The following is a 12,968-nucleotide window of genomic DNA, read 5'->3' on the forward strand; positions in this document are numbered from 1 at the left end:
ATGGTGGTTTGTGAAAGGGGCGGGAAATGCTAAAATAGGGAAGCAGAGATATCAGAACTGGATGGCAGTGTGCCTGCAGTGAGGATGGGCTTGATCACGACACAAAGCTGAAGTTCTAATTTCACTCAGTTCTTTACTATCACCCGCATTGGAATCAAATAAAGGATGCTTAACTGCAGGATTACACCTCCTGGGTGTGGTAAGGAACCAAGACAATACAGAAGAAGTTGCTTGAAATATGCTTTTGCCTTTATTGTATATTTGTAATACTGCGTAACTGCTGCAACACAATTTAACCATTCAAATGCTGGGACCAGTTATAAAAAAGACAAAAGTGAACACACTGTTTGGAATTATAAACTAGGTTGACCACCTTCAACAAGATAATTACAGACATTGTTTCCAGTCCCGGACTTTCTGTGATATGCTGATGTATTCTGGAATGAATGACTTGTAGATGAAAAGTTCAGAATTGGTGACTGTGTCCATAATGACCTAGAGTGAGGATAGTATGATGAAACAAACCAACCAACAGCAAGGTTCAAAGGGGGAGGGGAGTGTCAGCTAAGTAATTCCAACAGGTGTGACCAGAGACTTTTAGTGTCAATTTCTTGGCCTTAGCACATGCAAGAGTGTTCATGGACAACAGTGTTAACAGGCCAATGAGAACAGCCAGGTAGGCATTGGGTGGATAATGGGAAGGAATATTAACAAGTGAAAAGCAATAGCTCTAATATAGACTATCTCTGGACAATGTGTGGTCAAGTGAATAGTGAATTGGCACTTCAGCTACAAGTATTCCTGTCTTAGAGGGTTTAAATCAAACAATATTTAGATTTTTTTGTAATATTATATATGATCAAAATTGCAACAAAACATCGTTTTAATTTTCTGAGAACACGTGTCCAATTCCTATGAGCGATTTAAACTCTGAAACTTGTTGTAACCTGTTGAGTTAACCTGCCAATGTAATGTATATACTGTGCTCAATAATAGGTATTTTAATATATTTGTGAACATTAACAGCTTGCAAGACTTATTGAGGTGCATCAACATGAAAACTATGTGACCATCCAGGTAGAACTGCAAGTCTCACAAAAGATCTATCACAGATCCCATTTCACCAATGGTGCAAATGTTTGAGTTGCGTCTGATCTTTGCATATCCCTGGACGCCCCAATAATGTCCCCAGCTGAAAATAAGAAAGAGAGAAAAAAATTAAATAAGGAGTGAAGTTGCAGGACAAACTAAACAGACACAACAGAGAGAACATGATACCACATGAACAGAAAAATAGAAAAGAGAAATGCAAATCTTCAGTGACCATGGGAAGCAAAGGAATTTACATTATTGCGCAGCAGATTATTGATAACATTATGCACTTCACAAAGTATCTTTTTTGCCCAAATAAATGTATGAGAGTTAAACAACAAGTGAGAGATGCAAGGAAGAATGAATGAACAAATATAAATGGTGTACAATGGAGGAAGCCTCACATTTGGGAAAATACCAAAGAGAAAAAAGAAGATGTAAAAGAGGAAAAGAGAAAATTTACATTTGTTTTGTAACTGTGCACTATGGTTTGATTAAAAACTGCCTGGGTAATTGGTGTGGTTTTTATTGAGTCTGGATTCACTGGGTGCAATTAATAGCATGGGGGTTTTGGTGCTTGCTGCTTCAAAATCTGTACGTTTTGGTCAATATCATGGATTTTAAGATACATTTCAGCAGGTTTGACCTACCGATGTTTATCACAAAAATGCACAATTGTCATATATTTGATTGACAACAGGAGGTAATTCACTGGGAGGCGTATTGAAATCCTATGTGTGTGAGTTTCAGAGGGAGCAAGAGGATGAAATAATGACGAAATTAATTGGAAGGAATGAGCAGTTAAAAAAACAATAGTTAGGAAAGTTGTTATGTGAAAATAAACAAAAGATTGAGAATATTCAAGATAAAAACTAACCAAAGAAAAAGGGAGAAAAACTAAATGCATCACAGAATAAATGCATAATCAGAAAATAAGCAATAGAGATAAAGAAATCGTAAGTAAATGAAGCAAATACAGCAAGATGGCGTGCAATACCTGCAAAGGAAATTAATAAAAATGGTACAAAAGTGAGCACAAAGGGGCACTACATGTGACAATGACTTTGAGAGACAGTAGGAATAAGTGCATGAGGGAGAAAGAATGCATATTCCTGGGGATAAAAAGAAACAATTATAAGAGAGCATTGGCAAAGCCAGTAGGTCTCGCCTCTAAAGTTCTGAGCTTTTGAACTTACTAATGTTATTTGCCAGTAGTATGCAAACCATGAGTCTTGCACACACACGGGTGGGAATTTTACAATGTACTTTCTATTACAGAAATCCATTCTATAATGGTCATTAATGCATATGCATGCATGTGCACACATATGTTGTGATGCATGCACCCAGGCGTCATGGCATACACATTGCTATGGTTCATGGCAGCCATTTTAGTTGGTGCCATGATGCGTTTTTAATTGGCCAGTTATAATGGCAAAGATGAATGTAAAAAAAAAGTGAATAACAAATCCGTGCAAAAATGGAACCATGAAGAGACAGTTTGCAGGTGCTGGGCCCTTGTAAAAATGTAAAAGTGGGATGGGAAGTGAGGCAGGGAGAATTAGGAAGCGGAAGGCAGGAGCAAAAAAAGAAGATAAAGGGAGGAGGCATAGGGAAAAGAGGGGGGAGACAAGGAAATACTTGCACTCTCCTGCATAGGTAAATAACAAATTGCTCCCTTCCTTATGCTGCTGCGCCTGTAGCTGCTCCCTGCTGCTGACCATCTGACCCTCGGTCAATTGTTCGAGGCCCTCCTCCACCCGCAGGCACCCGCCTGTGCCTCATCCCTGGTGATCTAGTGGTAGAGCATCTCTGCTGATGGCCTGCCCTCTTTTTCTGCCTTTCTCTGATACTTTTCTGCCCTTTCACCCTTTTCTGCACTTTTTCCTTTTTCTTTCCTTTTACACCATTTTCACTGCTTTTGTCTCTGCTGCTACGATCTGCCGCTGCCCACCCACCTCCAGTGCCACTTCCCTACTCCCCGCGTCTCCCAACTGTCAGCTGTCGAGCCCCCTGCACAGTGCTGAATGGCGGCCGCTGAGTGGTGAGGGTGCAATCCACTGACCTTTCAGTGGACTTCTCCCTTCCTTGCACCACTCTGCCTGGTAGTTGCTGCCCCCGAGCTCCCTGCTGCTTGCTATCTGTCCCTCGGGTCAGTGGTTCGAGCCCCTTCCAGCCACAGGCACCCCCCTGTGCCTTATCCCTGGTGTTCTAGTGGTAGAGTGTCTCTGCTCTGCTGCTTGGCTGCCTTCTTTTTCTGCATTTTTCTGATTCTTTTCTGTCCTTTCACCCTTTTTTGCAATTTTGCACCTTTTTACCTTATTTGCTGTTTTTGCCCCTGCGATACCTCGTGGCCCTGCCCCCCTCCACTGCCACTTTCCTACTCCCCTGGCCTCCTGCCTCCCAACTGTCCGTCCCCCCACATATTACTTAATGTCAACTGCGCCAAAGGTCATGGACCCTGGATCTCGGACCTTCCACCGATATGACACCAGCACCCTCCTCACCCTCAACACTGGACTCTACGCCACCTTGAGTCACCGAAGGACATCCAAGGACTTTTCTCCTGCTGAAACTGCAGCTGCACCCTCACTCACCTCCAAACTCCAGCTCCTCCCACAGCCCAGCCAACCCACAGTGCACCCGACTCACTCAGCTGCATCTTTCTCAACACGTGCTTCCTCCACAAACACGCCACAGAAATCTGTGACCTCCTTGACTCCATCTCACATGACATCGTCATCCTCGTGGAAACTTGTACAAACCCCAGCTCTGGCCCAGACATCGCCACCGCCATCACTAACAGTTACAAGACCACCCGCAAGGAGCGCACCAACCGACCAGGAGGAGGCATTGCCATTGTCGATAAAAACACCCTCCACCTGACCACCCACTCAGACAACCCAATGACAGCCATGGGATACCTCCACTTCCATATACAGACCAACTCCAACACCACCTTATGCTGCACCCTCATCTGCAGACCTCTGGGCCCTGCCCACCCTTCACCGATGCCATCATCGACTTTATCGCACCCCAGGCTCGAGCATCCACTGATGACATCCTACTTGGCGACCTCAACTTTCACCCGGACAACCTCAATGACCAGAACATTGCATCCATGCTGGAGAACCTCGCTAATGTGGGACTCAAGCAGCTAGTAACCTCTCAAACCCATGCAGCACGACAAATGCTCTACCCCGTCTTCGCAGCCAGCGAAAACTTCACCTACAGCCATACCTCTGAACTCCTCTGGACCGACCACCATTGCGTGTACTTTGCCTTCACCAAACTCACCATACACCACCGCACTCAGCGTCCCCCCTTGTCGTAGCTAGAACAAAGTCACTGAAGAACACCTCACCGCCTCTCTCAGTACAACCACACCGCCGATATCCATGTATGCTAATACCTCAGCATTCAACCTGCACCGATGGATCTCCAACTGTTCCGACACTCTGGAACCCATCAAGAAGGCACATGGCAGGTAAAACTCCCAAAAAAGCCAGTTGGTTCACACCCGCCCTCCACAAGTCCAGACGCACATTTAGGCGACTTGAGAAGTGGTGGAGGAACAACATACCTCCGGAAGCCCACGCAACCTTCAAAGCTGCAGTTGTCGCACACCACCTCCTCCTCAAAACCACAAAGAAAACATCCCTCTAAGACAGAATTAACACCAACGCACACAACAGCAAATAATTATTTGCTATTGTCAAGGGGTTTGTCAGGCCCAACAGCGAGGCTACAGATGTCCTAAACTCCCAAGACCTCTGCAACAAACTCAGCACCTTCTTCCACCACAAGCTCATGCAGATCTATGACAGCTTCCATACCCAAGACCCTCCCACCACACCTACTACTACCCAATGATGCCGCACCACAACAGATCCTAATCAAATGGACCCCGCTCACCACAGACGGCACTCAAGACAATGAAGAGCATTCACTTCCGAGGCCCTTTGGACCCACATCTTCCAGAGAGCCACCACCTCCATTGCTACACTGCTCCATCAACTGCTCCATCAAGACAGCAACCTTCCCCGATGAAAGGAAACATGCCAAGATCAACCCCCTGCTGAAGAAGCCTTCCACCGACCCAACAGACCTCAAGAACTTCTGACCCGTCTCCCTGCTCCCCTTCCCATCCAAGGTCATCAAGAAGGTCTACAACGCTCAACTCTCCAAGTTCATTGGAGCCAACCACCTCCTGTACATCTCCCAATCTGGCTTCTGAAGCAACCACAGCACCGAGACCGCCCTCTTTGCCACATCGACGACATCTGCTTCATACTCGACCTAGGCGAAACAGCAGCCCTCATCCTTCTGGACCTCTCATTCTCCCCTGACACTGTCTCCCACTTCACCCTAATCATGAGTCTCCACAATGCCGCATCCACTACAAGGCCCTGGACTGGATGCACTCCTTCCTCATCGATCGAACACAGAGTCAGACTACCACTGTTCCTCTCAGAACCCACCGAGATCAGCTGCAGAGTGCCCCAGGGCTCCTCCCTAAGCCCTACCCTCTTCAATGTCTACATGGCCCCACTTGCAGTCATCGTCAGGAACCATGGACTCAACATCATCTCATACGCCAATGACACACAGCGGATCCTTTCCCTCACCAACAAACCCGCAACCACCGGAATCAACTTACACAGCAGGATGACGGCCATCGCCACCGGGATGTAAGACAGTTGCTTCAAACTCAACATGGAAAAGACCAAAGTCTTCATCCTGGGACCCACTCCTAAGTGTGGGACGACTCTTGGTGGCCTGCTGCACTAGGAAGTCCCACCCCACCCATGGATCAAACACAAAACCTCGGCATCATATTAGACTCTTCGCTCACAAAGGGATGCAGCCAAGAGGTTGTCCAAGACACCACCAACACAACATACACACGCTCAATCACCAGCATGTCACACAAAGGCAGGAGGAAAAGTGAAAAATAAACATCCCACCTGTTCTTAATTATCCAGTAGCCTTCGTGATCTTCCTCTCCGTATCCCACGATTATGATTGCGTGATTGGCATATGGACAATCTTCTTCGTCATAAATTCCTGTATGGGGACAGAAGGCAGCAAAGTGAGCTTTTAGATGAGCATCCATGTCAGATAGGCACCACTCGAGGTCAACAAGCAGAGCTAGCAAGAGCTAAAGCCACACCTTCCTTCAAAATAGCATTAGATAGATCCATACACTCACAGGTTCAACAAATAAAGTCACAAATCTAATGGGATCTTTCTTGATTCAGTAGCAAAGAATGTACAACGTTTCTGTTCAGACAGGGTGTAGGCGAAGGAAATTGGACCATGACGCACAGGGCATGGATCTGTCTGCACTGGCGTCTGGCAACGCAGAGGACTGTCTTTAAGATACTGTGTGTGTCTGCTGCACTGTCGTCAATGACACTGAGAAACTGACACTCAGTTCAGTGTGATGCTCTGTTCTAACTCTCAGCTAATGATTTCTATTACATATGGCCAAATCTCAAGGTCTAGTGGGCATGATATTTTCCTACTTGGTCCTCAACTTTAGAATGGACTCCTTCTGGGTCTCCATTCCATTACATTTCATCTGTACCTCTGAACGGTTCTGGAAATATTCAGATTTTTTTAATTGACTCGCTGATTCTTCCTTTTAAATCTAAAATTGTGGAACGTTGAGCCTAATAAATTAATTCCATTACATTCCTGGCAATGCCTTTACACCTGCCCCTGACATAAGTAAGTTCTCAACCGATCCGAAGAGGTGATGGGTTGGAAATAAATTTGTGAAAACTCAAAAACTGGAAACTTTAGGAGTGTTTCTGGTATTTAAAAACATCCCTTTACTAGGACACCTACTTCCAAGCAAAGGAGTAGGATTGCACATACAGAATATTAAACCATCATGTGTGTAACACAACGTATGTCTAAAACATGTAGATATTGTGCATGGCACACATGGATCCGCACTCGTGAATTCCAGGCCTGTGAAAAACAAGGGAAACAATGCTTTTATGTTATAGAAATTCTTACAGAGCACGCAACCATCCCAGGGAGTCTCTTAGCACAAATCCACTACACAATGGGAGGAGGGTGGACGAGAAGGCCTCTTCATTTATTTGTAGCAAGATGAGAAGAGAAAGGTTTTCAGAGAAGTCATGAAAGTGAGTAGGTTCATCCTTATTTGGAGAGAAACAGGGAGATGACGAAAAGTCCCTCCTCAGTGTCTTCAAAGGTCATTGGTTAGCAGTATCTGCTGGTTGGCTGAGTGGCTATTTTTTTAAATTTCTGAGTGCTGTGAGGTAGTCACTTGGCTGACAAAGAGCGGCCCTTGCCACAGAAGGAGTGGCGCTAAATGCACAAGTAATTGAACAGAATGTAAGCATTCACTGGGAGCTAATGCAAGAACCATGGCAGAGGAGTAATGGGGTCAAATTTAAGGGGTCCACCAAGAATGCAAACGTCAGCATTCTGGGCTGCTTCAAAGACACCAAGTGTTTGAAAGGTCAACTAAAATAAAAATTTTAACATAATTTATTTATGAGCGAATCAGGACTGCAATGACCAAAGTTCTACCAGAAAAATCCATTAAGATGGAGACACTTCTAAGATGTGGGCATCCAATGAGAGTTTTTCATCAATAACAACTCAAGGTTACAAATATATGATACTGGAAGAGCAGAAATGCTTATCAAACAAAGGCATTAGGACTTTGCTGCTCAAGTCTACACCCACCACCACTAGTAACATCCATCCTGTTGGATTAAAACAGTAACCACATTTTCTTCATTCAGTCCTAGCTTTTCAACAAGCAAGAAATGCAAGATTGTGATCAAACATTTAGGTTTGCCTCATCCTGGTTCACATAGATGTTGATGTTGCAGCACATTAAGTGAATGAAATGGGAAAGAGGCTTAACATCAATGTTAGATATGAATCTTCAAGAAAGGGGCATACCATGCTCATTGTGTTGCAAGTCTTAGCATGCCCTTGCCACCTACAGTAATCAGTAATGCAGTCCATCAAACACATGAAAGGTGATGGGAGCAATGCATGAAGTTTACCTAACCACCGGCAGGTGCTAAGTGGCAAGGGTGTGCCACTGGAACCAAACCACACACAACTAATCAGTGTGAAACCAGTCTTATGTGGCACTCCTACGTACTGTGAAAGGGACATTTGTGCATGACCACCAAATTACATGATTGTGGGCATTCACAAACCTTTTCGGCTTACCAATAATATTCAAGCATGGGGTCATTAATATTCTACTAGAATAAAAGGATTTATGAGTGCAAATTTACTTTGAGCACCCTTTGCATAATAGCTTGCACCGCATCTTTTTGTCGATGATGGGTAGAATGTTTTATTAATCTTGGTGGTACCTTCCTGTTGGCAGGTATCCTTTGTGAGGGAAGGGGACATTCAAAGATGGCTGTGGTGTGGAATGAACTTGCCATTACCTTCACTGTAGTAGAAGAAGGAGTCTGTCACAGCAAATCCCACGGTGATAGGTCCATCATAAGCAACAGTGGCGGCCATGTTGTCTTCGCCGTCCAGCATATAGAACTTGGACATGTTCATTGGGACCGTCTTCGAGGGTTTCAAGCGACAGTCTCCACTCTGAAAAGAGATGTAGGGGATCACACAGTGTGGCTCTGGCATCATGATCTTGATGACATTATCATGTAGAACTTACATTATCTTTAGGATACTAGACTGCTACTTTCAGAAAGATTTTGTGTTGTGCTTAAAATTATTCTAAAAATCACTGCTAAACAAATATTCACTGAATGAAGAGATTTGAATGCAAAATTCGAAAGGGCAAAGTTTACAGTGAGCGAGGCAGTGAAGTAATGATAAGTTTAATTACTGATCTCCATCACCCATGACATGAAGCGTCCCTCTGGCTCAGAGTTCGGACTGCAACTGACACTTGCTATTCGAACCCCTACCAGGGTCCGCTCCGTGCGCGAGCCTAAGTTAAAGCATAACAATTACACATTACAAAGAACAGCACACAAGATGTGCGCGAGAAGCATGTTCAATACAAAATCATATTACATCACCTTCCCCCTTGGAAATAAGACAGTAATATTAAAATTACTAAACGAAAATCAAACCACATAAACCATACAGGTGTAATATTTAATATCTAATGAAATTATAAAAAAATTTAGGAACTTTTCTGACCCGCAAACCATTTGTACTTGCAATATTATCATGACTGGGGTCAACCCTTTGGCACCTGAACATGAAGTAACCGCCTAACTGATGCCCTCATCCACACCACCTGACACCGTCTTACCCTCCACATCAGACTGGAATCGGTGCGCCCAATCTTGTACATCCAAGCAAAACAAGTTGTCTTTTGTTCCACCAATCTTTATCCACCACAAATGCTGCCCCCATGCTGACTTTACTGACTTGCACTGCCATGGAAAATGTTGATGCCACTTTCCTTACTTTACATTAGGCAACCTTAGAAGATACCTTTCAGTACTAGACTTACCAATTCTGGGCACAGTTTTCCTCTCACTCACCCAATATGGAAATAAAGACGTGTGCACATCCCTGCCCCTTATTAGCGCAAATAGATAAACCCCCGTGGTGCAGTGTGTTGATGTATTATGATTCCACATCTTCTGTTCAATTAACTCCCTTACATCCAATCCAGAAACAATGGCAGTCTGTAAACCCTCTTTCATTGCTTCATTACCACACCTCACTAGACCATTCGAAGTGGGTGAGTATAATGCAACTTTGAGGAGTTTTATGTTCTGTGAGCTCATGAATTAACACATATTTTCTAACACAAAATGTGTGCCATTATCCGTGACTATGAGTTTGGGCGCAACTTCAGTTAAAAATATCCTACTCAGTAATTCGATGGATGCATCTGTATCTGGTGTTTCAACAACCAAATACATCATAGCTGACAACAATACTAAACAAGTCCAAATCAACCTTTTCCCATGCTGTGTTTGGAAACTGGGTTGGGTTCAATGGAGTCTGTAATGTTCTCCAATGTTTATCTGGTAGTAAACTTGCTGAACATTTTCAACCAGCATTTTAACCTGACTCTTCCTGAGTCAGGTACGTAATGGTTCCACCATTTAAGCATACTGAGGCACAAACCAGGCATAGTACTCTGCCAACCCATGAAAAGAACGAAGGTATACTCATCCATGGGGGCCTTAGCATTGCTAATTGCTTTAACAGAAACTTGGGTTTTATGCCAGCATCCAACACTGCGTGTCCTAAGTATTCCAACTCTTTCACTGCAAACTTGCATTTGTCTGCCCTGACGGTCATATCTTGTGACTTTAATATAGATAGTTCTTCTCTCAATATTACATTATGCTCCTTCAAGGTCTCTGCATATATCAGGATGTCATCCAAATATGCTTGTACCCCCTGGTGCCCTAAAACAATGTGTCCATAAGTCTAGGGAACACACTGGCTGCTGAGGCCAAACCAAATGGGAGCCTCAGAAACTTATAGGCACCAAAGGGGGTCACAAACATCATCAAACACTGAGAATCAGCCGTCAATGACACTTGGTGATATGCTGACCTCAAATCGATCAGGAAAAACCACTTGCCTCCCCCCCCCCCCCCCGAGGTTTGCCAACAACTCATGAATTCTGGGCAGTGGGTGGCAGTCTATGATAATATTTTTGTTCAGAACACGTAAATAAGCACACAGTCTAATATCGGCTAACTTTTTCCAAGCAACGGCTATGGGTTCCACCCACTGCGGCAAATCATTTGGTTGAATGATCCCTTGTGAGCATAAATTTTGTAAACTGACCTTCAATTCTTTCCTGACACTCATAGGCATGGGTCGTACCGTGTGTGCTACTGGCTATGCATGTGACATCAACCTAATGTGGTGACCCACACCTTTAAGAAGTCCAACCTGGTCATTAAACATTCAGCTAAAATGTCCTTAATGGAACCAACCACAAAATCCACCTGGCAAGCTGACAAATCTTGCACCCTTAACTGGTTCTGGTGCCAAGGAAACAGATACATATTATTTGCCTTCTCAGCTACATATAGCATTATATTTGTTTTTCTGCCTAAACATTGTACTTTGGCTAAAAAATACCCAATCATCTCAATGTATTTTTCTGCAAATCGCTTGGGGTTTACATGCGACTAAGAAAAAGGAAAATCCTTTCCCCATTTTTCATAAAAGGTACTGTCTCTTAGGATGGTTATAGGCGATCCCAAATCAGCTATGACCTGCAAGGAAATGTTATCAATGATGGCCGCACATAATGAACTTTTCACCACCTTGGATCCATCTTCACAGTCTAGTGTTAGAACCACAATATTAAGAGAACCTGAACTTGTATCGACCTCCACATCAACACTGCCAACCCTTACTGGTTTCTTATTGGTGCAAGCATTCTGGAAATGACCTAATTGTTAACAAATTAAGCAAGTTTGTTAACAGCTGGACACCCTGCAAAGAACAAGTTACTTACCGTGGATGACGATGTATCAGTAAGAGACTTATATAGTTATAGATTCTTTACCTTTAGAATTACCCCATACGTCAGACTGGATCCATTGAATTTTTGTTTCAAACCAGTACCCCTGTGCATTGGTAGGTGGAGTTGGTTGTCCATCGTTGGCATCGTGGTCGCCCGGATGACGTCGCGGTGACTACTTAGATGCCCCCCCTGCACGCTGATGTTAGTTCTGACACGGATTTCCAAGCCAGAAGCTCAGAGCCATGCAAGACACTGACCACTGGTGCACATAACTAGGGCCCTAGAAGGGAGTGCCTATCCCTAGAAGTCAGTTCGCAGAACAGGGAGGATGAGTGGGGCGGTAAGGAATCCATAACTACATATGTCTCTTACAGATACATCGTTGCAGATGGTAAGTAACTTGTTCATCTGAAAGAGACTGTAGTTATAGATTCCTTACCTTTAGAATTGATACACTAGCAATGTTAACCCCAGTGGTTGATCTGCGAACTAAATTCACATCAGGAAGTTCTGGAGAGCAGAACTGCCGAAAAGCCTTTCTCTCCGGACTTGGCTGTCCAGGCAGTAATGTTTTGTGAACGTGTGCTGGGACGCCCAAGTGGCTGCCTAGCAGGTGTCAATCAGCAGTACTCCGGGTCCCAAAGCAGTAGTGGCGCCCATTGCCCTAGAGTGAGTAGTTAGTCCTACTGGAGGTTCCTTTTTCAACAAAGAATAGCAGATTTTGATGCATAGGACAACCCATTGAGAGATGGTACGTTTTTGCACAGCCCGACTTTTCTTGGGGCCCACATAACCCACGAAGAGTTGATTGTCCATCCGGAAATCTTTAGTGCAGTCAAGGTAGAAGGACACAGAATGTTTTGGGTCCAGATGGTGGAGTCTCTCCTCCTTTTTGGAAGTGTGTGGAGGCCTAAAGAAGGTGGGCAATATGATGGTCTGACCTATGTGTAAAGAGGTAACCACTTTGAACAGAAAAGAGGGCCTAGTGCAAAAGACCACTTTGTCCGTATGAACAGCAAGAAAAGGAGGCTTGAAGCACAAAGCCTGAAGCTCACTCACCCTGCGGTCAGAGGTGATGGCGAGCAGGAAAGTAGTCTTTAAAGTAAGAAGACAAAGAGGGCAATTATGTAATGGCTCAAAGGGAGCACACATAAGATAAGTAAGGACAAGATTCAAGTTCCACTGGGGCATTACAAAAGGAGAAGAAGGAAAGAGATGAGTATTGCCCTTAAGAAATATATTTACAATAGGGGACTTGAAAAGAAAAGGCTGATCAGGAAGGTGAAGAAAGGCAGTATGGCCGAAAGATAACCTTTAAGGGTGCCCAGAGAAGAGACCTGCTGGGCCAAAGATAGAATGAAGAGGAGAACCTCTGAAA

The 12,968-nt window shown here is 44.2% G+C and overlaps 1 protein-coding gene across 2 annotated transcripts in view; it reads right to left on the reverse strand.

Annotated features, from left to right (window-relative positions):
* Positions 1 to 227: 227 nt before the first annotated feature.
* Positions 228 to 12,968, reverse strand: part of LOC146839606 (cathepsin S-like) — a 44,539-nt gene continuing 31,798 nt past the window's right edge. For both annotated transcript variants that reach the window (XM_085651691.1, XM_085651692.1), the window contains exons 6-8: positions 8,550 to 8,709; positions 6,060 to 6,159; positions 228 to 1,192 (exon numbers count right to left, since the gene is read on the reverse strand). In XM_085651691.1, the coding sequence (XP_085507817.1) occupies positions 1,093 to 1,192; positions 6,060 to 6,159; positions 8,550 to 8,709 (360 nt within the window). In that variant the 3' untranslated portion in view covers positions 228 to 1,092. The remainder of the gene's footprint in view (positions 1,193 to 6,059; positions 6,160 to 8,549; positions 8,710 to 12,968) is intronic.

The sequence above is a fragment of the Triturus cristatus genome, chromosome 4_1 (assembly GCF_964204655.1).
Source record: "Triturus cristatus chromosome 4_1, aTriCri1.1, whole genome shotgun sequence".
In the NCBI taxonomy this organism is placed as follows: domain Eukaryota; kingdom Metazoa; phylum Chordata; class Amphibia; order Caudata; family Salamandridae; genus Triturus; species Triturus cristatus.